Source organism: Apodemus sylvaticus, chromosome 22 (assembly GCF_947179515.1).
Source record: "Apodemus sylvaticus chromosome 22, mApoSyl1.1, whole genome shotgun sequence".
NCBI lineage: Eukaryota > Metazoa > Chordata > Mammalia > Rodentia > Muridae > Apodemus > Apodemus sylvaticus.
Window position 1 is genome coordinate 30,721,766 of NC_067493.1, and position 24,574 is coordinate 30,746,339.

The 24,574-nt window shown below is 37.3% G+C and overlaps 1 protein-coding gene across 1 annotated transcript in view; it reads right to left on the reverse strand.

Moving 5' to 3' along the window:
- Positions 1-892: 892 nt before the first annotated feature.
- Positions 893-24,574, reverse strand: part of LOC127672700 (cytochrome P450 3A9-like) — a 42,600-nt gene continuing 18,918 nt past the window's right edge. Inside the window, exons 8-13 of the mRNA XM_052168011.1 lie at positions 15,305-15,432; positions 12,206-12,272; positions 8,235-8,395; positions 4,533-4,759; positions 1,736-1,898; positions 893-970 (exon numbers count right to left, since the gene is read on the reverse strand). Of these exons, the coding sequence (XP_052023971.1) occupies positions 893-970; positions 1,736-1,898; positions 4,533-4,759; positions 8,235-8,395; positions 12,206-12,272; positions 15,305-15,432 (824 nt within the window). The remainder of the gene's footprint in view (positions 971-1,735; positions 1,899-4,532; positions 4,760-8,234; positions 8,396-12,205; positions 12,273-15,304; positions 15,433-24,574) is intronic.

Sequence of the window (24,574 nt, forward strand, 5' to 3'; positions counted from 1 at the left end):
AGGTGGACTGATGAAAAACTGTAAGAGGGATAAATTTTTCCCTCCACATGATGCATTTTGTCATGGAGGTATATTACAGCAATAGAAACCATAATTAAGACATGTGTGCATCCTCTACAACCTCACCAGCATGTGCTATCTCTTAAATTTTTAATCTTAGTCATTCTGAATGCATGGGTGTGAAGTGAAATCTCAGAGTCATTTTATTTGCATTTCCTTTATGACTAAGGATTTTGAACATTTTTCTTTAGGTGCTTCTCAGTCATTCAACAATCTTCTGTTGAGAATTATTTTTCTCTGTACCTCATTTTTTAAATTGGGTTAAGTGGGTTGTTGTTGTCTAACTTCTTAAGTTCTTTATATATTTGAGATACTAGCCCTCTGTCAGATGTAGGATTAAAGAAGATCTAATTTGGCAAAAACATCCAAACAAACAAGAGCACCATTGCTATCTAACAAAGACAACTGTCATTCTTCTGTGAGGTGACAGTTTAGCTGGGCTCAGTAGTGCCAAACTATAATTCAGCATTTGGAAGGTGATATAAAGGGCTCCAGGATATCCACTGCTATGTTGTGAGTTCAAATCCAGCCTGGGGTAAATGTGACACTGTTCCCAAAACAACAAACCAGCTATCTAAATCTAACCAAATCCAAACTAAAACAAACTGAAATAAACACAAAGTACTCTTGCTTTTGTCTATTTTGGGAAGCATGTGATTGTTGAACTTTGGTGACTAGAGGAAGTGAGCAGCTGGGTGAAGGCCCAGAGTCCCCCGTAGATGAAGAGAATCAATCCCATCTTCATTTCTGCATTTTCTTCACAAATGAGTTGGCTTATGGTGCCCTGAAACACTGCGTTACAGTAGGTGCAATGTCAAGTTCCACGTATGGTTCAATCTCTTGATACAGCCCTTAGAATGATGGGTTTTTCTGGTTGAAAAAATCCTTTCTTTCTTAGTTTTAAGGGAATCTGCAACAGTTGCATAAAGCACAGTGAGGGTCAAGTAATGAGGTGTCACCAAGCACAGAGCAAGAAAGAGATTCATTAAGGAAGAATATGACACATAAGCACGTGAAAACTATTCTTTCTTCGGGTGTCATTCCCTAAGAGCCATACAAGGTTTTACAAATTTGGGCTCTGAGTATAAAACTCGAGTCTTCATGCTCACAACACAAACATTTTCCTAAATGCACTACTTTCCAGGCCCTAAATTTAGAAAATTGGCATACATTTTTCTATAATATTATTAATTTTTAATTATTTTTATATACATTCAGTGTTGCCCCCTCCCAGTGCCCTCCTAGGATCCTTTACCTCATCCACTTTGTTTCTGAGAGGGTGCTCCCACACCCACCCACCCACCTCCATCCTATCCATCCTTGGGCATGCCCGTTCCCTGGGGTATCAAGCTCCAAATCTTCTTGCTTACAATGAAGACAATTCCCTGAATGAACCACTCTCCAGCCCCTGAGTTTAGAGAATGGTTATACTTTTTTTAAGCAAAAGATACAGTTGCTAAACTGCAGAACCTAACCATCCACAGTCACAAAAGAAGTTACTTGACTCAGAATAAATTAAAATGCGAGCAAGCATATACTTCTTTGCACATAGATGCCCCCCAATTAAAACACCAAATTACGCTAGAAAAGGGGAAATCATTTGAAATGTAAATAAATTATATCGAATAAAAAAAAACACCAAATTACATGTAAGTTATTGAGAAATCACACCGACCTGAGTTTCCTTACAAGGTTGGAAGGAGAAGTTCTGCAGGACTCTGACAAGAGCAACTTTCATGTTCATGAGAGCAAACCTCATGCCAATACAGTTCCTGGGTCCTTTCCCAAAGGGCAGGTACGTGTAAGGTTTGATGCTGTCCTGATTCTTCTTGCTGAACCTGGTCCCACAGAAGTAGATAAAGGCAAGTTATTGAAGCATAAAACCCACAACAACCACTTGCTTGATATCTTTTAGCTGCCCACAAGCAGTAGTAGACAGGATGCTTGCTAGGGTTGCATGTAGATATCTTCATGCTGAGCTTTGTAGAGTTAGTTTTTGGAAGTTTCTTAATTGTATACAACACACTGTGATCCCGTTCCTTTCATTCCATTCTTCCCAGCTAGTCATCCTCCTACTTTCATGGCTCACTTTTTTCTGATATGTGCAAGTCTTTTTCATGTGTTCATAGATGCTTTGCAGTTATGATGGAACTGGGAATATCATTTCCCAGGATCAGGGAAGACATTCTATAGCATACCTACCAACCCTCCAGCCAGTACAATCTGTCTGCCCCCTCTTCTGTAATGTTACCTAGGCCTTGGAGCGTGAGATGCACTATAGAAGTTGCAGGCCTATTCCTTTCCCTTTAACATGGAGACACTTTTAGCTGTATCAAGAATTCTGCACAAAATATTTATTGTCTGTCTGTTTGTCTGTCTATCTATCTATCTGTTTTTTAACACAAGGTCTTAGAATGTAGCCCTGGGTGTCTGAGACTCTCTATGTAGAAAAAGCTGGCTTCAAACTCACAGAGATCTACCTTCCTTTGGCTCCCAAGTACTGGGATTAAAGAGATGGGCCGCCACACCCAGATTAAGAAAACTTATTGTTGAACAAGAAAAGTGCATTTAGTACAGTCTTGCATTCATATTCTGGAATATAAGAAATAAAACAAATGAAAGGAAAGCAAGTCCTTGCTGTGGGTCACATTTCTGCTGGTCACTTGCCCATTGGGTTCAGTTGACCAAAAGTTTTTTCCCTTTCACTCTATGATTCTCTCCTCTTAATTACACCTTTTCTTTTTTAGTACATTTCCTGTCTTTCTTTTCTTTTGCCAGCTCTTTCACTCTTCCTTTCAGCTTCCTCCCCTTCATTCTTCCTCCTCCATTTCTTCCTGCCATCTTTCCCCCCTCTCTACCTTTCCATTCATTTCTTTCTTTCTCCTTATTCTCCTTCCTCCCTCCTTTTTCTTACTGTGCTTCTCCTTCCTTCTACATTTTTTGCTTCATACTACTTTCTTTCCTTCCTTATTGAATATTTAAGTCAGATATTTAACAAAATATACAAAGTCAATCCACTATAATGTCCTTATCAAACATTTCTTTATATATTTCCTTGGGTATAAAATTCTAGAGGGGTAGATGAATTTAATTTGAATTTGATATCATTTAAATATTTAAGAGAAGAATACTAATTTGAAGAAGATGATAATTGGAATATGATTATGTATTTCAAATTGTATTTTATATTTTGAAGAAAATTCTTGGTGGTGTTACACATACAGGTGTATACATATCACACACACACACACACACACACACACGCATGCACACACACTCCACATGAAAGCTGAGAGAGTTGTAGAAGATGTATGTGGAACAGGTGCTGATATGGGTGAATGGTTGCTTCAAGCATAGAGAAAGATTCATTTAGAGTGTTGTGTTTATTAATTTCTATAGATTACTCTTCAACTTTTGTCAAACATTCTCTATAGTAGATATATATTAATATTTGGATTTTATCAGTGCTTGGAGCAGTCTCTCATACAAAGTAGGCATGTAATATATATTTAATTATTAAAAGAATCTAACATAAATATAATCAATTGTTTGGTCTTTTATCATCACAATGCTACAGGTGATTGAACTAATGAAACTGGAGAAAACACAGAAATCATCTTGGATGAACCACCCCATTGACCCCCTCAGTAAATATTATGGCGGTAACAGGTATTCCACAAAGACTAGGACATGTATATTGACAACAGAAAGTCCACTGTTAGTGGATAATATATATCTAGATCATAGGTCCTCTGACTTGCTAGCCACTGTGTTAAAATCTCAACTTTCTGTTTTGGTTACTAACAGGAAATCAAGAAAATAGTATTTTAGATGTAAAATCTGACTGAAACCTGACCTTGATTCCAAATTTTCCAGAAGAATATATACTCAAGCCACCTCCAAAGAAAGCTACTTCAGGCCTCTAGAGAAGCATGTGGTATATCCTTAGAAGAGTCATTGAATGTAAGGGAGCTGGCTAGAATGGCAGCTAGAGACAGTAGTCTGTGGACCCATGATCTCCTCTGTCGTCAGCAGAGCTGCTTTAACCATAGTGGAGAAGGGCCTCTAGGCACATGGCAACACCATTACAGCCATAATAGAATATCTAGGAGAAACACTCTAGTGAAATGGGAAACTCAGATGCTCTCTAAAGGTGATGGGGACAGCTAATGGGAATGGCAAGAAAAAAACCTGAGATGAAAGAAAAGCAAAATACATTAAAAAAAGATAGTACCAAGGAAACTATGGCAGGTGTCATATATTCTTAAAAGTTTACATAGACTGGTAGGAAGGCAGAAAGACGAGAGAGAGAGAGAGAGAGAGAGAGAGAGAGAGAGAGAGAGAGAGAGAGAGAGAGAGAGAGAGAGAGAGAGAGACTGTTGTTGCAGCAAACATCTTCAATACCAAGAGAGAACATATCATGTTTGAATTCGTCTGGATGAGAATATTTTCTCTTTCTCACATCTTTGTACCTTTCAGGGCAAAATTTTTCAGGCTCTGGCCAGCACTTCGGGTCTTTGTGAAGAGCAAAGGTTGGTATCATCACCACAGTCCCTTTGGGAATGAACACCCCATTGATTTCACTATCTTTCTTACAGACTCTCTCGAGTCTTCCACCTACTGGATATAATCTGAGAGTTTCATTCACCACCATGTCCATATACTCCATCTGTACTAGGGCATCATAGATGACAGGTGCCTGGATGGGTAGGAAGGAAGAGGAGAAGATGGAGAGAGAGGGGGAAGGAATGGGAAGCAGAGGGACAGAGTTAATTTTGAACTATGGAGTACTACTGTGGTGTTTTGTTTGGAGTACCACATAATAAATCTTACTGATAAAGAAACGTAGCGTGTATACAGCATTTTAATAACTCATATCCTTCCACCTGTTCAATATCCCTTTGAGAAGCAATTCTTTAGGATAATCCCAAGCCTAAAACCTTGAATCCTCAAAATTATCATGTATTACGTTTTTTTCTTATGTCAAGAAACATTACTAACAGACAATGAAAAGTGCATGACAAGATGCCACAGTTAGTGTTACTTTTCACAACAAAGCCATACATGTACATGAAAGTCTATAAAACGTAGATGAAGAAAATCTCTATTTTTAAAAAGCTTTATTTTTATTTATGTGTATGTATCTTTAAAACATGATATTTATTTATATATGTATCTGTGTAGAGATTTGTGCATGGGGGTTCATGTGCTCTGGGGGGACAGAAAAGGGCATCAGAGCCTCTTGAACTGCAGCTACAGGGGGTTGTGAGCGTCCTGATGTAGGGATTAGGAACTGAACTAAGGTCCTCTGAAAGAGCAGCCAAGCTCTTAACTGATGAGTCATCTTTCCAGCCTTTAAGCAAATCTTTATCTTATTGCAAATACTTTGCAGTATTATTCTTTTTATTATATATAAGATTGAAAAACTATTCCATTTATTTATAAAATATCTCCTACAGTTCACAAAAAAAAGCCCCTCTTTACATCAAATGGAGATCATCACTGGAAACCACAGCTGGACACAAAATATGGATCAATGGATCATGTGGAGCTCAGAAGCAACAGATACAACTACATTACAGCTCCTGCCCTTATAGTTCAGAGAACATGGAGAAGAGAAGGTAGAAATCTGCTGTAAATTGGTCTATCTTAGAAATGGATGCATGAGCAAGACCCGAACAGTGGCAATATTAATAGACATGTTAACATGGATGGAGATCATTTCACTTGGTCCCACTCCTAGACAAAAAACTTCAGGCAATCAGTGACAGCTGGAGAATTAGCCTCTCTCAAGGGTGAGACTTCTAATTGGTTGTTCATCACAGAGCAACTAGTCTTGAAAACATATACATATAAACAGTAAAAATGGACTCAGGAGGTTGTGTAAGTGTCTGTGTATGTGTACACATACATAGAAACATATGCACATATTTCTGTAACAGTATTTATCAAAGGGGGTTATAAACATGCTAGTGAGGGGGGACATGTTTAAGGCATAGGCTGGAGGGAGAAAAAAGAAGAGGGAATGTGATATAGTTATATTTCAATTAAAATATTTTTAAAAGATTTAGTATATCTGTTTTTATGTTGATCTCCTTCAACCACTTGAACTTGAGTTTTGTGCAGGATGATGAATATGGATTTATTTTCATTCTTGTACATGCAGACATCTTGTTAGAAAAGCACCACTTGTTGAAGATGCTTTCTTTTCCCATTGTATGGTTTTGGCTTCTTTATCAAAAATCAAGTGTCCATAAGTGTGTGGGTTTATTTTGGGGTCTTCAGTTTTATTCTGTTGATCAATGTATCTGGTTCTTTACCAATGCCATGCATTTTTTATCAATATTACTCTGTAGTACAGCTTGACATCAGGGATGGTGATTCCTCCAAAGTTCTTCTATTGTTCACGGTCATTTTGACTATTCTGGGTTTTTTTGTTTTTCCATATGACCTTGAGAAATTCTGTTTCAAGGTCTATAAAAAAATTGTGATGGAATCTTGATGGGGATTGCATTGAATCTGTAGATTGTTTTGGTAAGATGGACATTTGTACTGTGTTAATCTTACCTATCCATGAGCATGGGAGATCTTTCCATCTTCTGATATCTTCTTCAATTTCCTTCTTCAGGGATTTTTTTGTCATACAGATCTTTCACTTGCTTGGGAGAGTTACACCAAATGTTTTTATTATTCAAGGCTATTGTAAAGGGCGTTGTTTCCCTAATTTCTTTCTCAGCCCATTTATCATTTGTATAATGAAGGATGACAGATTTCTTTGAATTAATTCAGTATCCAACTACTTTTCTGAAAGTGTTGATCAGCTGTGGTAGTTCTCTTGTAGAGTTTTGGGAGTCACTTATGTACACTTTCATATCTGCAAATAGTGATGGTTTGACTTCTTCCTTTCCAATTTGTATTCCCTGCATCTCCTTTAGTTGTTTTATTGCTCTGGCTAGAACTTTGAGTAGTATATTAAATAGATTCGGAAGAGAATGAGCACCCTTGTCTTGTCCATGATTTTAGAGGAACTGCTGGAAGTTTTTCTCCATTTAGTTTGATGTTGACTATTGTCTGGCTATATATTGTTTTAATTTTGTTTAGGTATGTGCCCTGTATCCATGGTTTCTCTAATATCTTTGACATGAAGGGGTGCTGGTTTTTGTTCAGTGTCTAATGAGATAATTATGTGATTTTTTTCTTTCAGTTTTTTCATATGGTGGATTACCTTGAAAGGTTTTGGCATATTAAAGCATCCCTGCATCCCTGGGATGAAGCCTACTTAATCTTGATGGATGATATGTTTTATGTGTTCCTGGATTTGGTTTGCAAATATGTTATTGAATGTTTTCACATCAATGCTCAATAAGAAAAATATGTCTGAAGTTCTCTTTCTTTCTTGAGTCTCTGTATAGTTTAGGTATCAGGGTGACTGTGGCCTAATAGAATGAGTTTGGCAGTGTTCCTTCTGTTTATATTTTGTTGAATAGTTTGAGAAGCATTGGTATTAGCTCTTCTTTGAAATTCTGGTAGAATTCTGCACTAAAACTATCTGGTCCTGGGCTTTTTTTGTTGGTAGACTTTTAATGACTGCTTCTGTATCTTTAGGGGTTATCGAGTAGGTTTAATAGACTTTAGGGGTTATCAGACTAGGCAACCTCACACCCTACAGCCTCCCAGTTTGGGAAGAGTTATAAAGACCAATGTGACTATTACTTTACCAGATTTTTGGACAGACTGTATGTAGGGTTAAGAATATTACTTAGGAACCACCTATGAGTAGAAAGTTATATGTGGGGCTGCACCAAATCCATCTGCTTAGCAAAGCACAGCCAAAACCAGTCATACTCAACTGAAAGCAGGTAAGAGAACAGTTCATGATAGCAACAGAACTGACTATCCAGATATTTGACTAACCAATGCTCACACTTCCGTGCCATTGCAATATTTATGGGTGTTTCTTGCTAGAAACCATACTGACATTCATTCTACAATGATGTTATCTTGCTAAAAGTAGTATCTGATGCTGGTTTCCTATTGATTGCTCTTTTCAACATTCTTAAGTAAATATGGTGAAGGAATCTATAACTTTGTTGAAAATTTCTCACTAAATGTGATAAGAAGCCATTCAAGTCAATGTTTCTCCCTACTGCCCTCTCCAGGTCCCATCTTCTCACCTTATTGGGCAGAGCTGCATCAATTTCATCCTGCAGTTTCTTCTGGACATCAGGATGAGTGGCCAGCAAATACAAAGCAAAGGAAAGTGTACTGCTAGTGGTCTCATAGCCGGCAAAAATAAAGAAAATGGACTGAGCCACAATCTCCAGGTCAGATAAACCTGAAGGGGAAGAAAGTACATTTCATTTATTTTTACATTGATTGATTAATTGGTTGGTTGGTTGGCTGGTTAGTTGGTTGGTTGGTTGGTTGGTTGGTTGGTTGGTTGGTTGGTTGGTTGGTTGATTGGTTGATTAATTGATTGACTGACAGATTGGTTGATGTGTGTGTATGTGTGTGTGTGTGTGTGTGTGTGTGTGTGTGTGTGTGTGTGTGTGTAGACTCCAGCATACCAAAGCATGTGTTTAGAAGTCAGAGGAAATCTTGCAATTGTGAATTCTTTTTTTCTACTATTTGGGTCTTAGAGTTTTAACTCAGGTTTTTTGGGGCTTAGCAGCAAGTGTCTAGATGTTGAGCTATCTCATCCGTCTAGAACATATATTTTAGGTGACAGATGTGAATATAAATCAGGGTTTAGATGAGGAGCAACAGAAAGATCACAAATCTCTACAGAGAACAGGAAAAACAATTCAGGGTCATATCAGGTTTGTTTTTCATTCCCTGACAACAGAGTAAAATAAAAAAGTCATTTTCATCCAGTTTCCTTTTTTCTTTATTTAAATGTGTAGCCCAGGCTAGTCTCAAACTCATGTTCCTCCTACCTCTGCCTCTGCCCCCTTCAGCAAATCCTACCAGCGTGTGCCACCATAGCTGGGCTAATCCAGTTTCTTTAAGTGTACACTACTCTTTTCCCCAATCTGTTCCTCATCTCATCATTTCAACAGTGCCACAGCTGGGCAATCTAGAAAGAAGCATGTCCTCCTAGTATGGCACAGTGTCTTTAGCAGTCCCCTGGATGACTAGACATGATTGTGGACAATATCTACATTTTTTCTTCATTTTTATTTCTTCCCTTTATTGGGATAAAAATTATCCCATACTCCTTTAAAGACAGGCAAGTGTGGTATATTTAAACTTTTATTTTGCTTATAAAAAAATATTATGCATGTATGCATGTGTTTATGTATGTGTGAATATATGAGTAGTGTATGTTTGAGTGTATGTGAGTGTGTATGTGTGTGTACATGTGAGTGATATATTTGATATGTATATATGCATGTGCTTGTGTATGTGTAAGTAGTATTTTCAGTGTGTGTTTGTGTTTGTCTACATATAAATGGTATGTTCAGTGTTTGTGTTTGTGTGTATGTGTTAGTATATAAGTGGTGTATATATAAGTGTATGTAGGTGCATGTGAGTGTATATGGGTGTGCCATGTGTTTAAGTGTATGTGAGTGTGGTATGTGTGTATGTATAAGTGTGGGGTGTATGTGTGTGAATGTAGTATGTGTGTCAGTGTGATGTGTGTGTGGTATATTCATGTGAAACATGATGTGCAAGTAAGAGCAGACTCAACAGAGCTGACTATCCAGATACATGATTGGTCAATGTTCACATTTCCAATCCAGGGTGATGCCTTTTTTGATGTCTTTCTCTGTTATTTTCTGTATTATTTCCTTGCAACAGGATATTTTCCTGACCTGGAAGCATACATTCTCTGCTGTACTAGTTAGGCAGAGATCTTTAGGATTCTCCTACCTTGGTACTCAAATATTAGGCTTGCAATGATGTTCAGGTATGTTTGGCTTTTTATGTGGGTTCTGGGGAAATCCAAATTGTAGTCCTTGTGCCTGTAGAGTAACTGTTCTCAACCATGTAGACACCTAGCTTGTCCCTGGAATCTCTTTTTATGAATAAAATGGGGACTAGTATTTTCCCTTAGGAAAAAATAAATAATACTTGATAAAATATAGTTGGAACCACTTGAATAAGCATTCAGTACAAAGGCTTGTGTGTGTGGAGCAGTAACAGGACTGTGAACTACACAAATCTTAGGTAACTCAAGACAATTGTTTAAAAGATACTCACAATATAGTCTGTAAAGTCACAGCATCAATGAAGATGAAATACAGAGTGTCAAAGGAAACTTATGTTCCTCAAATCAAAATAACAACTTTCATGAGGTGTGATATTTTTCTGAAAAATCTCACTGGGTAAGCAAAGACTGCTAGTCTTCCAAAATGGATGATCAGAGAAATTATGCTAAATAAGAAGCTATGGGAGTGGTGACTGGCCTTATAAATGCACTAATGTTGCAGGAAAAGAAAATGTCAGAGGAAGAACCATTGTGCATGGAAAGCACAAAAATCTGTATCCACAGAATAAAGTTAGCAAAGCTATTAAATCATGGCTAAATGTCATCTTTCTTCCACTTCCCCAGCTATGTTTCATGTGGACCACACTGCTCCAGACAAGTGTTTTCCTTCCACTTGGGTTTCAATCTGCACAAAAGTTCAGTTCAGTTAAGCACTGAACAGTTAAGCACTAAGTAGTGGGTAGTGTAAGACCTTTAGAAATATATGGCCTGCTCCAACCTTGCAAATTCAAAACTGAAGGAGTAAGCCCCAGTGGAAAATGAATATTTGAAGGGTTTGCAGAACTCTGGTTGATTGACTACATTTGTGCTGTTCTTGATGGAAAGATGGTCTGTCAGATTCTTTGTCTCAGTGAACATGAACTTTGTGTTATTGTAGTGGGTTGAATATTAAATATTCTATCAATCTCATCTGACTGAACACTTGGTCCCCCAGATAGAGGTGATGCTTGTGAAAGTTGTAGCCTCCTTGGATTATGTGGGTCAGTGGGATGGGACCTTGAGGTTTTGTAGCCTGGCCACACTTCCTGTCCACTCTGCAGTTTCTGTCACCATGCCTAGTCCTATGTGTTATCAGGTCTCCAAAAATGAATGAGGGATCAGCTTGAACCACAAGTCAAATTAAACCCTCCTTTCTTTTGTTTTCTGATTCTCATGTACCTTCTCACAGCAACAAGAAAATAACCAATACATGAAAGTAGAGTATGGAGGCAAAAACCTCAGAATCCTACTCTGGGGTGTGGTAGATAAGTAGAGACACAAAGCTGCTAAGTCCTAATAAATTAACATTGCATTGGCCTAAGAAAGTATTTAGAAGTTCAAATTAAAGGGCTTCTACACTAGACAATGTACTTGAATGTGTATGTCAAAATAAATTACCATGATAAAGGAACAGGTTTAATGTATGATTATGTTGGAGAGAGAGAAATGTGTGGGAGAAGTTGGAGGATAGAAGGAAGGGAGTGAGGAAAGAAGAAATAAAGTAAGAGTCAGGAAGGAAGGGAGAGAAATGAAAAAAGAAAACAAAAAGAAAGACACCTATCTCTTCTTTATAATGGGACTACAGCTGCATAGGACCTGGTGGAATTAAAAAGTCATCATTCTTCAGTATCACAACAATGGTTTTCTCAAAAGCCATCCATGATGGGAAAATAAGTAGAGCAAAAACTGAAAAGTAATGGAATATGTGCTTAGTGCCATAGCTTTCTCTACACATTCCTTATCAACTAGACAGGGAACCAAAGTTTGACTATAGATCAAAGACTGGGTAGACTAGCACCCTGAGTTTCCAGGGACCATTACCACTGTGGGGCTGTTCCTGCTCACCAGCTGTCTAGATGCAAATCTCCAGGCAAAGCTTCTGAATCAATGAGTCTAAATGAAGATTAGATGGTGTTTGTTCTGTGGTACAAAATTCAGAGATCACTGATGACCTCCAGACCTGAACCACACGCGTCTGGCTGCCCTTCAGACTTTGGACATAGTAACAATACTATGCTTCTGGAAATTTCCTCTGGCTGCATATATAGTATCCCAAACTGTTATTCTGTAATCTTCAGACTTTTTTCTTCCATATGGAAAGCCTCTTGCATATTTCCAGAATAAATATCTGTCTTTGCCGTTCCACATCAGTAGACATGATCCATCTTTGCTTACCTTGATGAGACTCTCTGTCTCCAGAAATTTGAGAATTTATCATCAGCTGAAGAAAATCTTGTCTTTGCTGAAAGAAAAGTTTTTGGAAGGTGAAAAGTCAGTTGTGTGTTTAGAGAGAGTCACAAAGGCAGAATGGGCCATACTTCAAGAATAATACTTCTTTTAGTCCAGAAATCTCACTAGGGTGCCAGAGCTAATGATAAACAAATATGTCCACATACCAGCTATTTACAGCAGAATGCTTTTCTGAGTAAACACTGGTTATGTGTCTAGTGGTGCTGGTTTTTGCTGCCCTTGACCCTGATTTCTCTGGATTCTGGGCTACCCTGGTTGGCCCCTTCCCTTCTCACATGTGTTTACCCAGGAAGAAGTTCTGGAATTCAATCTGTGTTCTCCAATCTTAATCCTGAATCATATCCTTATAAATGAAATTCAGCCATTTCCAGATCTCTTCAATAGCTTGGGGGTGAGGATCTAGAAATGTTACATAGAACTAAAATGCTAGGATTATTAGTGACATGTGGGGGAGGGGGGACACTGCGCCTCTGACCTATGGACTTTCTTATTCTGATGTTAAGCTATGTATAACAAAGTCTGAATACCTGGAAAAGCCATGGGACCACTTCAAGCCACAAGAGACTCAAATTTAATTTAGATCACCAGGCAGGTTTGACAGACTTGTATTCCTAGCTTTTTAGGCAGGTTGACTGAACGTTATAGGCAAACCTGCACTACATAGGCATAGTATGCCTCAAAAAAATAGAAACTGAAAATAAAACAAACTGAACAGCACCAGATAACGTAAAACGGATTTCTTTTGGAAAAATTATAAAATAATAGGTTTGGAAGTGAAGGTTTTTCCTTGCCAATAATGAATTAAAATATCTGGAAACTAATGTTTAAATAGAATAATTATCCTTTTAAGAAAAGCTATGGTAACTTTTGTTCCACAATTTTTAAAGATATATTTGTATTTATACATTTTAATGTATGTCTCTATGTGCATATGTGCATGTATGAGTGCTGGTGTCCATAAAGGTCAGAAGATGGCACTGGGATCCATGAAGCTAAGGTTACAGTATACTATGAAGCCCCAGGCCCACCTCAGTATGGATCTTAATCTCTGATCCTATGCAAAAAAAGGTCAACTTTTAAAGACTGAGCCGTTTCTTCAGCTCTTTTACCTCCTTATTTTAAATATTTATGTTGAGCCATTCTTTAAAAATAAAAAATGTACATATCAAGGAGTACAGTGGGGTTTGATACATATATATAATGTACGCTGTTCAAATCAGGTTAAACATATTTTCAGACATATATTATTCATTCATGATAGAACTTTCTAAGCCCACTCCTCTAATAGCTTTTGGAATTTTAAAAATAGCTTCAATACACATAAGAGTACATATATTTTCCACACAAGCTTATCTCATTATATGACCAGAAGGAAGATGGCTGGATCATATGGGAATTCTGTTTTTTAACTTTTTGCTCACCCTTTTCCACTTTTACAAACTAAGATCACAGACCTTAATCCTTGAAGAAATGAGCTGCCATTAATAATAGTTGTACATTAGCATTTCCTGGTCCAACATTAAAGCTGTTCACAACATGCAACTCTAGAATAGGGTTCAGCTATATGCCCAGAGTAACTAGGGCCACTATTCAAGGATGATATTTTTTCAACCATATTAACCTGAGTTGAAGTATATAAAGAAAGTTTTCTGACAGGAGTCATGCAGGAAAGGCAATGGCAAACAAGTGAGTTTTCTGGAGAAAGCTCAGCATTTTGCATGACTGCAATGGGTGCACTCTTAGAGACATGGATCCTGAAGACTTCAAACCAGGATTATTCACACTGCTAATATGGCTTTCAAGCCACTATTACATAGCCTAATGAATCCTGAGGTTCAGCCCACTCTATTGGGTAAGTTTCCTGCAGATCAATATGAAGATGTACTTTCATGTAATAATGCTGTTTAGATGAATTGATGATTTCATAATTCCTGATAATGCCTTTATAGAATTTGTTCCAGTAATTTTTAAGCCCTCTGCTGAATAAAAATAGAGTTTTGCAAGTAGAGATTTGTGTCATGAGCGAATTGCATTAGGAAAAGAAAAATAGGCTTGCAACAAATTATGGTCAAGGAAAAACATTCATTCTAGGACAGGTCCAAGGAAAAAGCCACAGGCGTATGCACTATAATAAAGCCATTTAAAACTATTGCTTTGAGCTTGTAGAATGAAACACTACTTTGAAATTATAATCTACATTCTGCTGTAACTCCGTTTTGTGTGATATTTATCTATTAGATATTTTTTTCCTTACATAGAAGACTTTTGTCTAAAAAGGTATAAAAAGTTGAAAGCAAAAATAAAGGTTCAATGTACTTTTTTCTACTTCATCCAGTGTGTGTGTGTGTGTGTGTGTGTGTGTGTGTGTGTGTGTGTGTGTGTGTGTATGACTTTCTTTCCCTTTCACTCTAACTCACAAAGACTTAATGAGCTCAAATTTTCTTGCCTGGCTAGCTATCAGGCCCCTGAGATAAAGAATAAAGAGCCTAACTAATAAATTTTCTTTTACTAATCCCCTACGGCAATCAGCAGGAGTCAACTGCAAAAAGACACCAGCTTTTGGCCTCAGGAGAGCAAAAGAGTTGCCAGGAGCCTGGAGCTCTGGTTCCCAGAACAGTAGTAAGAGAGAGTTAATTGCCAGAAGTCTTCAACTTCTGGTCTGTCCAGAAGCTGCAGCCCACATCAGTGCCTGAATGTCAAGACCAGATTTTGACAGCTTTTCATAATCCCCCTAATTAATTTACATCCTCACAAATTGTATGCAAGGGATTTTTCTGGCATATAATTCTCATTTCAAAAATGTTTATTTTATGCCATATTGGTTGTAACACATGCAATTTAATTTTAAGTAATTTCTCCCTGGCTTATTTCATATCTCTATACTCAATGCTTCATTTTGCTCAAATTATAAAAATTTCCCAGTTCTTAGCCTACTCTAATTTTTAAAATGATACAAAACAAATATGCACACATTCACATTTAACACTATAAATAAATGAATATCCTCACGTGACCAGCTATTACCTTTACTTTTTCTTGCATGCGGTCCTCCTTCATTCGTTCTACAGAAGTTCTAAGAAACCTTAGAACATCTTTTGGAAACACGGTTATTTCAAGTGCTTCAAAAACTGGGGTAAGGAACGGAAAGAGTACTAGAGGGGGGAAAGGAAATCATGATGAAAATACAAAATTGACCTGCAATGATTATTTGTATTCTGACAGAACAATAAAAGTCACCAGGATGTCAACCAAGAGCTATTCCTTCTGTGATTTGCTCAGGTTCCAGGCCAATGGCTGGAAAAGGTTGAGTCAATGTATGTTACCAATATATCAGTGATGTCAATGTCACCTGCTGCATAGTTTCAGAGTTAACTTCCTTGACCCCTCACCTTTTACATTTTAAAATCAGAAGAAAAGTGAGACATCTCAAAAATTCTTTTTAGGTTTACAATGCTCTAATCCCAGGATCAAACTGACATCTATCAGACAGAGAAAACTGCAAACTAGCAGGAATTGTAAATATGGTCAAAAATACGCACAAAATATTAATACACTGAACCAAGCAACTACTAAAATATAATACAATAATTTAAGTAGAATTATATTACAGTATCTAAGTAGAATTCCCCTCAATGATGTGAAATAGAGCATACAAATACAATGAAAATGAGCACAACAGGTTCATAGACGCAAAACATCCCTTGAGAAGAGCCAACACTGTGTTGTGATTAAAGGTATTTCCAGAATTAGATAAATGTATCATGCATTTTTACAATTTATTTTTATAAATTTTTTCATTTTTTATTGAAAAGGGAAGTAAAAACACTTTATGATAAAATTAAAGATTTACATGAAAAATATTTCAGAGAAATAGAAGAGATGCATAGACAAACATGTTAAAATTGACAATTTTTATGGAAAATTAAAGAGTAAAGTGGTACACATAAAAAACATTGCTAACTTAATTGAAATATGAAACAAAAACATTTTATGATAGAATTAAAGATTTACATGGAAAATATATCTGATAAAATTGCAGGAAAATGTAGAAAAATGTGTTAGAATTAAGCTTATCATGGAAAATTTTATAGAGATATAATAATGGTCGGCATAAAAGTATTCCTAAGTTGATTGAAAGTGGAATTATAAATATTTTCTGATAAACTTGAAAATTTACATGGAAAATATTTCTGATAAAATTGAAGAAATATGTAGAAAAACATGTTAAAATGAAAGATTATCATGGAAATTATACAGATAAAGTAAGAGGCACAAAGATAATACTTTCTTTTTTATTTATTGAAAAGGGGAGTAAAGGGAAATAAAAACACTTTATTATAAAATTAAAGATTTACATGGAAAATATTTCAGATAAACATGTTTGAATTGACGATTTTCATGAAACATTAAAGAGTAAAGTGGTCGACATGTAAAACATTGCTAAATTAATTGAAATATGGGATAGAAACATTTTATGATAGAACTGAAGATTTATGGGAAAATATTTCTGATAAAATTGTAGAAAATGTAGAAAAACATGTTAGAATTAAAGATTATCATGGAAAATTTTATATAGATATAATAATGGTAGGTATAAAAGTATTCGTAAGTTGATTGAAAATGGAATTATAAACATTTTCTGATAAACTTGAACATTTACATAGAAAATATTTCTAATAAAATTAAAGAAATATATAGAAAAAACATGTTAAAATTAAAAATTATCATGGAAACTATATAGATAAAATGATATGTATAAAGATAATTCTAATTGAAGGTGTAATTATACACATTTTCAGATAAAATGAAGATTTACATGAAAAATATTTCTGGTAAAATTCAAGAAATATATAGAAAAATACGCTAAAATTGATTATTTCATGGAAAATTTTACATATAAAATGGTAGATATAAAAACTAAATTAATTGAAAGTGGAATTAGAAACATTTGTGATAAAAAGATTTACATTGAAAACATTTCTGATAAAATAGAGAAAATATATAAAAAGACATTAAAATTGAAGATTATCATGAAAAATAATGCAGATAAAATGGTATACATAAAAACATTACTAAATTAATTAAAAGGGGAATTACAAACATTTTCTTATAAAATTGAAGATTTACATGAAAAATATTTCTGTTAGTCTAATTTTTTTATTGGGGAGTTGAGTCCATTGTTGTTAAGAAATATTAAGGAATGGTAATTGCTGCTTCCTGTTATTTTTGATGTTATTTTTATGTTTGTGTGGGTATCCTCTTTTGGGTTTGTTGGAAGAAGATCACTTTTTTGTTTTTTCTAGGGTATAGTTTCCCTCCTTGCGTTGACAATTTCCATCTATTATCCTTTGTAGTGCTGGATTTGTGGACAGATATTGTGTAAATTTGGTTTTATCATGGAATATCTTGGTTTCTCCATCTATGATGATTGAGAGTTTTGCTGGGTATATACCCTGGGCTGGCATTTGTGTTCTCTTAGGGTCTGTATGAGATCTGCCCAGGATCTTCTAGCTTTCATCGTTTCTGGTGAGAAGTCTGGTGTAATTCTGATAGGTGTCCCTTTATAATTTACTTGCCATTTTTCCCTTACTCTTTTAATATTCTTTCTTTCTATAGTGGGTTTGGTGTTTTCATTATTATGTGCCACGGGGACTTTCTGTTCTGGTCCAGTCTGTTTCGAGTTCTGAAGGCTTCTCGTATGTTCATGGGAATCTCTTTCTCTAGGTTAGGGAAGTTTTCTTCTATAATTGCTTTGAAGATATTTTCTGGCCCTTTAAGTTGGAAATCTTCGCTCTCATCTATACCTATAATCCTTAGGTTTGGTCCTCTCATTGTGTCCTGGAGTTCCTTGATGTTTTGGATTACCTCTATGCATTTTGCATTTTCTTTGACTGTTGAGTCAATGTTTTCTATGGTATCTTTAGCACTTGAGGTTCTTTTTTCTATCTTTTTTAAAATATTTTTTATTGAATATCTTCTTCATTTACATTGCCAATGGTAAAACCTTTCCCAATTTCCCCCTTCCCAAAGGCCCCCCTCCCCAAAGATTCTCTCCCCCTCCTCCCACACCATGCCTCCATGTATATGCCCCTCTACCCAACACACTCCCACCTCCCCCTCACCCCCCACTGCCATCTGTTTCCCTTTGTTGGGGCCTCTACTGAGCTTTTACCTGACCAAAGACCATTCCTCCCACTGATGCCCAACAAGGCATTCCTCTGCCACATTTTTTGCTGGAACCATGTGTACACCCTTGGTTAATGGTTCAGTCCCTGGGAGTCTTGGCGTGTCTGGGTATCCAAAGTCATTGTTCTTCCCATGGAGCTGTAAACCCCTTCAGCTCTTCCAGACCACCCTCTAGATCATCCGTTGGGGACCCCAAGCCCAGTCCAATAGTTGGTTGCTAGTTTCTATCTCTGTATTTGTAGGGCTCTGGCAGGGCCCCTCTGGAGACAGCTATGGCATGCTCCTTTTGGTACATGCTTCTTGTCATAGTGTTGGGGTTTTGGTGACTGTTTATAGGATAAATCCACAGGTAGGGCAGTCTCTGGGTGGCCTTTACTTCAGACTCTGCTCCACACATTGCCTCCCTTACTGCTCCTGTGAGTATTATAATCCCTTTCTCAGAGGAACCATAGCACCCTCACTGAAGTCCTCCTTCTTCTTGAGCTTTCCTGTGCTGGGTGAATTGTAAATTGTTTATTTTGAGGTTTTGGACTAGCATCTGCTTATTAGTGAGTGCATACCATGTGCATTCTTTTGTGATTGGGTTACCTCGCTCAGAATGACACTTTCTAGTTCCATCCATTTGCCTAAGAATTTCATGAATTCATTGCTTGTAATAGCTGAATAGTACTCCATTGTGTATATATACCACAGTTTCTGTATCCATTCCTTTGTTCAGGGACATCTGAGTTCTTTCCAGCTTCTGCCTATTATAAATAAGGCAGCTATGAACATAGTGGAGCATTTGTCCTTATTACATGTAGGAGCACTTTCTGGGTATATGCCCAGAAGTGGTATAGCTGGGTCCACAGGTAGTACTATGTCTAATTTTCTGAGGAATCGCCAAACTGATTACCAGAGTGGTTTTACCTGCTTGAAATCCCACCAACAATGGAGAAGTGTTCCTCTTTCCCCACATCCTCTCCAGCATCTGCTGTCCCATGAGTTTTTCATCTTAGCCATTCTTACTGGTGTAAAGTGGAATCTCAGTGTTGTTTTGATTTGCATTTCCCTGATAACTAAGAATGCTGAACATTTCTTTAGGTGCTTTAGAGCCATTTGAGTTTCCTCAGTTGAGAATTCCCTTTTTAGCTCTGTTCCCCATTTTTAATAGGGTTATTTCATTCTCTGGAGACTAACTTCTTGAGTTCTTTGTACACGTTGGATATTAGCCCCCTATCGGATGTAGGGTTAGTAAAGATCTTTTCCCAATTTGTTGGTTGCCATTTTGTTCTATTGACTATGTCCTTTGCCTTACAGAAGCTTTGCAGTTTTATGACGTCCCATTTGTCAATTCTTGTTCTTAGAGCATAAGCCATTGGTGGTCTGTTCAGAAACTTTTCCCCTGTGCCCATGTGTTCAAGGTTTGTCCCCACTTTCTCCTCTATAAGCTTCAGTGTGTCTGATTTTATGTGTAGATCTTTGATCCACTTGGACTTGAGCTTTGTACAAGGAGATAAGAATGGGTCGTTTGCATTTTTCTGCATGCAGACCTCCAGTTGATCCAGCAACATTTGTTAAAAATGCTCTCTTTTTTTCCACTGGATGTTTTTAGCTCCTTTGTCAAATATCAAGTGACCATATGTGTATGGGTTCTTTTCTGGGTCTTTAATTCTATTCCATTGATCTTCCTGCCTGTCTGCATACCAATACCAAGCAGGTTTTATCACTATTGCTCTGTAGTAGAGCTTGAGGTCAGGGATGGTGATTCCTCCAGAAGATCTTTTGTTGTGGAGAATAGTTTTTGCTATCCTGGTTTTTTGGTTATTCCAGATGAATTTGAGAATTGCTCTTTCCAGATGTATGAAGAATTGATTTGGAATTTTGATGCGAATTGCATTGAATCTGTCGATTGCTTTTGGCAAGATGGCCATTTTTACTCTATTGATCCTGCCAATCCATGAACATGGGAGAGATTTCCATCTTCTGAGACTTTCTTCGATTTCTTTCTTCAGAAGCTTAAAATTCTTGTCATAGACCCTTCACTCATCAGGGTCACACCTGGGTATGAAATATTATTTGGGACTATTGTGAAGGGTGTCATTTCCCTAATTTCTTTCTCATCTTGTTTATCCTTTGAGTAGAGGAAGGCTACTGATTTGCTTGAGTTAATTTTATATCCAGACACTTTGCTGAAGTTGTTTATCAGCTTTAGGAGTTCTCTGGTGGAACTCTTTGAAGAAGGTACCATGAGGTGCTGAGAAGGTATATTCTTTTACTTTAGGGTGGAATGTTCTATAAATATCTGTTAGATCCAGTTGTTCCATAACTTCAGTTAGTTTCACTGTATCTCTGTTTAGATTCTGGTTCCATGATTTGTCCATTTTTGACAGTGGGGTGTTGAAGTCTCCCACTATTATTGTGTGGGGTGCAATGTGTGCATTGAGCTTTAGTAAAGTTTCTTTTATGAATGTGGGTGCCCTTGCACTCAAAGCATAGATGTTCAGAATTGAGACTTCATCTAGATAGACTAGGTAGACTTTTCCTTTGGCCAGTGTGAAGTATCCCTCCTTGTCTTTTTTGACAACTTTTCGTTGAAAGTCAATTTTATCCCATATAAGAATGGCCACTCCACCTTCCTATACTCAAAGGATAAGCAGGCTGAGAAAGAAATTAGGGAAATGACCCCCTTCACAATAGCCACAAACAGTATAAAGTATCTTGGGGTGACTCTTACCAAACATGCGAAAGATCTGTATGACAAGAACTTCAAGACTCTGAAGAAGGAAATGGAAGAAGACCTCAAAAAATGGGAAAACCTCCCATGCTCATGGATCGGTAGAATCAATATAGTTAAAATGGCCATTTTGCCTAAAGCACTATACAGATTCAATGTAATACCCATCAAAATCCCAACTCAATTCTTCACAGAGTTAGAAAGAGCAATTATCAAATTCATCTGGAACAACAAAAAACCCAGGATAGCTAAAACTATTCTCAGCAACAAAAGAAAATCTGGGGGAATCAGTATCCCTGACCTCAAGCAATACTACAGAGCAATAGTGTTAAAAACTGCATGGTATTGGTACAGTGACAGGCAGGAGGATCAATGGAACAGGATTGAAGATCCAGAAATGAACCCACACACCTATGGCCACTTGATCCTCGACAAAGAGGCTGAAAACATCCAATGGAAAAAAGATAGCCTTTTCAACATATGGTGCTGGTTCAACTGGAGGTCAGCATGCAGAAGAATGCGAATTGATCCATCCTTGTCTCCTTGTACTAAGCTCAAATCCAAATGGATCAAGGACCTCCACATAAAGCCAGACACTCTGAAGCTAATAGAAAAGAAACTGGGGAAGACCCTTGAGGACATCGGTACAGGGAGAAAGTTTCTGAACAGAACACCAATAGCGTATGCTCTAAGAGCAAGAATTGACAAATGGGACCTCATAAGGTTACAGAGTTTCTGTAAGGCAAAGGACACCATCAAGAGGACAGATCGGCAACCAAAAAATTGGGGAAAGATCTTCACCAATCCTACATCAGATAGAGGGCTAATATCCAATATATATAAAGAACTCAAGAAGTTAGACTCCAGAAAACCGAACAACCCTATTAAAAAATGGGGTACAGAGTTAAACAAAGAATTCTCACATGAAGAACTTCGGATGGCGGAGAAGCATCTTAAAAAATGCTCAACTTCATTAGTCATTAGGGAAATGCAAATCAAAACAACCCTAAGATTTCATCTTACACCAGTCAGAATGGCTAAGATTAAAAATTCAGGAGACAGCAGGTGTTGGAGAGGGTGCGGAGAAAGAGGAACACTCCTCCACTGCTGGTGGGGTTGCAAATTGGTACAACCACTCTGGAAAGCAGTCTGGCGGTTCCTACGAAAACTGGGCACCTCACTTCCAGAAGATCCTGCTATACCACTCCTGGGCATATACCCAGAGGATTCCCCACCATGTAATAAGGATGCATGCTCTACTATGTTCATAGCAGCCCTATTTATAATTGCCAGATGCTGGAAAGAACCCAGGTATCCCTCAACAGAAGAGTGGATGCAAAAAATGTGGTATATCTACACAATGGAGTACTATTCAGCCATTAGAAACAATGAATTCATGAAATTCTTAGGCAAATGGATGGAGCTAGAGAACATCATACTAAGTGAGGTAACCCAGACTCAAAAGGTGAATCATGGTATGCACTCACTAGTAAGTGGTTATTAACCTAGAAAACTGGAATACCCAAAACATAATCCACACATCAAATGAGGTACAAGAAGAAAGCAGGAGTGGTCCCTGGTTCTGGAAAGACTCAGTGAAACAGTATTTGGCAAAACCAGAACGGGGAACTGGGAAGGGGTGGGAGGGAGGACAGGGGAAGAGAAGGGGGCTTACGGGACTTTCGGGGAGTGGGGGGGGGCTAGAAAAGGGGAAATCATTTGAAATGTAAATAAATTATATCGAATAAAAAAAAGAATTAAAAAAAAAAAAAAAGAATGGCCACTCCAGCTTGTTTCTTGGGACCATGTGCTTGGAAAATTGTTTTCTATCCTTTGACTCTTAAATAGTACCTGTCTTTGCCACCGGGGTGGGTTTCTTGTATGCAGCAAAACGTTGGGTCCTGTTTCTGTATCCAGTCCTTTAGGCTACATCTTTTTATAGGAGAACTGAGAGCATTGATATTGAGAGATATTAAGGAAAAGTGATTGTTGCTTACTGTTATCTTCTTAGTTAAAGGTGACATTTTGGTTGTGTAGCTATCTTCTATTGGGTTTGAAGAAAGATTACCTTATTGATTTTTCTACAGTGTAGTTTGCAGTCTTGTGTTGGTATTTTCCACTCATCCTTTGCAGAGCTGGATTTGTGGAAAGATACTGTGTAATTTTGCTTTTGTCATGGAATGTCTTGTTTTCACCAACTATGGTAATTGAAATTTTTGCTGGGTATAGTAGTCTGGACTGACATTTATGTTCTCTTAGGCTCTGCATGACATCTGCCCAGGCTCTTCTGGCTTTCACAGTCTCTGGTTAGAAGTCTGGTGTAACTCTGATAGGTCTGCCGTTATATGTTACTTGACCCATTTCTCTCAATACTTTTAATATCTTTCTTTGTTTAGTGCATTTGGTGTTTTGATTATTATGTGACAGGAGGAATTTCTGCTCTGGTCCAATCTGTTTGGAGTTCTGTAGGCTTCCGATATGTTCATAGACATCTCTTTCTTAGGTTAAGGAAGTTTTCTTCTATAATTTTGTTGAAGATATTTATTAGACCTTTAAGATGTAAATCCTCACTTTCTTCTATTCCTACAACCCTTAGGTTTGGTCTTCTCATTGTGTCCTGGAGTTCCTGGATATTTTGGGTTACAAGCTTTTTGCATTTTGCATTTTCTTTGACTGTTGAGTCAATGATTTCTATGGAATCTTCAGCATCTGAGAGTCTTTCTTCTATCTCTTACATTCTGTTGTTGATGCTTGCATCTATGAGTCCTGACTTCTTTCCAAGGTTTTCTATTTCAGAGATGTCTCACTTTGTGATTTCTTTGTGGATTCTATTTCCAGGATTAGATCCTGGATAGTTTTGTTCTGTTCCTTCACTTGTTTGTTTGTTTTTTCCTGAAATTCTTTAAGGAATTTTTGTGTTTCCTCTTTAAGGGCTTCTACCTGTTTATCCATGTTCTCCTGTGTTTCTTTTAGGGATTTTTGTGATTCCTCTTTAAGGGTTTCTGCAGGTTGACCCATGTTCTCCCATAATTCCCTATGGGATTTTTGTTTTGACTCTTTAAGGGCTTCAACCTGTTGACTCATATTCTCCCATATTTCTTTAAGAGATTTTTGTGTTTCCTCTTTAAAGGCTTCTACCTTTTGATCCATATTCTCTTGTCTTTCTTTAAGGGATTTTTCTGTTTCTACCTGTTGACCCATGTTCTTTTGTATTTCTTTAAGGGAGTTATTTATGTCCTTCTTGAAGTCCTCCATCAGTGATATGAGATGTGATTTTAAATCTGGTTCTTGCTTTTCTGATGTGATGGAGTATCCAGGATTTGCTGTTGTGGGAGAGCTGGGAGACCTGGGTTCTGATGGTGCCATGTTGCCTTGGTTTCTGTTGGTAATGA